This window comes from Aplysia californica, unplaced genomic scaffold (genome assembly GCF_000002075.1).
Source record: "Aplysia californica isolate F4 #8 unplaced genomic scaffold, AplCal3.0 scaffold00856, whole genome shotgun sequence".
Taxonomy (NCBI): domain Eukaryota; kingdom Metazoa; phylum Mollusca; class Gastropoda; order Aplysiida; family Aplysiidae; genus Aplysia; species Aplysia californica.
The window spans coordinates 139,404-141,131 of NW_004798126.1; the positions used below are offsets into that span (position 1 = coordinate 139,404).

At 45.8% G+C, this 1,728-nt stretch overlaps 1 protein-coding gene across 1 annotated transcript in view; it reads right to left on the reverse strand.

Annotated features, from left to right (window-relative positions):
• Positions 1-1,728, reverse strand: part of LOC101858070 (huntingtin-interacting protein 1) — a gene marked incomplete in the record, with an annotated part of 68,606 nt that overhangs the window by 55,812 nt on the left and 11,066 nt on the right. Inside the window, 1 exon segment of the mRNA XM_013089008.2 lies at positions 144-207. Coding sequence (XP_012944462.1) covers positions 144-207 — 64 coding nt within the window.

A 1,728-nucleotide genomic window follows, 5' to 3' on the forward strand; every position in this document is an offset into this window, starting at 1 on the left:
TGTGTGTGTGTGTGTGTGTGGACAGCATCACTAACATACTTGCGCTCACAACGCAGTAGCACAGAAACAGACAAAAACACACTATAAGGATGAGCACATAATTGACTGCTCTACTTGCGCCAAGAACTCAGCCTAAAGGATACTCCGGGCATGTTTCTCTTTGACAGGGGTCTCTTGTGTGTTGATCGCCTTGTTCAGGGCCACCGTCTGTGGATGAATTATAAGTTACGTTTCAGTCAGAGTTTTACGGCATTTGCGAAACAATTAGGCTTTATAAGAGCCGAAGTTTGAGGTATTACAAAAGACTTAGTCACATATAAAGTTTAGAAAAGAAGGAGGAGAGCTGATAAGGACGATAGATTTTTGATAAGAAAGAAGGAGCAAACGACAACGGAGCGCCCGCAAACAACCCGCTCAGAGGATGGAACAGGGGAGGATGATTTAAGTAAGAGTTTAACGGCATGTGCAACACAATTAGGTCATAACAGTGCCGAAGATGTATAAGGGGTCACAAGAGATTAACAAACACAAAAAGAAGGAGAGATAAAGGACGATAGATGTTTGATAGAAAAAAAAGAACATAGCACACCAGAGTATCTGCCAACCACCCGCTGATGGGGCTGAACAAACAAAAAAAAACCCCCAAAAAACAATGACAACAAAGAAACAAACTCAATACATGTATAATGTCTTCCAAATCCTTCCATATAATTTTTGGCTCAAATGTGGATTGAAACCTAGGTCGCTGCCACGCAGTCCGGCTCAAATAGCTCTCTTATAAATCTAAGACACCTCCCTCCCCCCCTCCCCTCTCACCCCCACCATTCTACTCTCAACCCGACCCCGTGGTCTAAACGCCCAACTGTTTTGTTTGTTTGAGTAAAGAGTAGCACATCGACACAATAACGGCAGTTTAGTGCTAGAAAAAAGTAAGACAGACAGAAACAGAGGGGAAAGTAAAGAAGTAGGACCTACCAGTGGCGCCCTCCAACCACCTACTAAAACGTCCAAATCTTATACGGGGTGCCCACTACGGATGGGATCGGCGGATCGGCGGATCGGGCCGATCGCCCGACTCGGTCGCCTAAAAATCAAACGTGTTGGTTTTTAGTTTCAGGCGACCGCGTCATGCGACCGAGTCGGGCGATCGGCCAGATTCAGCTGTAGTGGGCACCCCACCCTCCGTCGGATCCTGACAACAGCAGTGTCATAATACAATATTTATAATATCATGGTGAGCAGGAAGTACTACCGAATTGTCCAAGACGGCCACCCATTGTCGAGGAGAAAAGTGGTTTGTCTTAGACAGGTGCACGCCATGGACAATGTCATAATTATAATATAAAAAACGCAAAGTGTGTATGTGTGTGTGTGTGTGTGAGGGGGGGAGGCGGTTGTACAGGTGATTGTCCAGAACAGGTTCCATTGTGTCTACTCCCGTTTTAATGCTATAGGTTGTCCCATGAATCCGTCCCTCTCAGACTGGTAGAGTATCCTCCAAATTAACGCAAACTTCAGAGACAAAAAACAAAAAAGGGTCATGTCATTTCAATTTTTAAAATATTTTTTGGGGGGTGGGGGGTGGGGCAAAATAGCTCCCGAAACAAAAGAAACCTGGGATTCAAATGTAAATTCAAACCCAGGTCGCTCGACGCATAGTTAATGTAAGACACCTCCCAACCCCACACACACGCACAAACACGCTGCCCACCCACCACCACCCCCCCC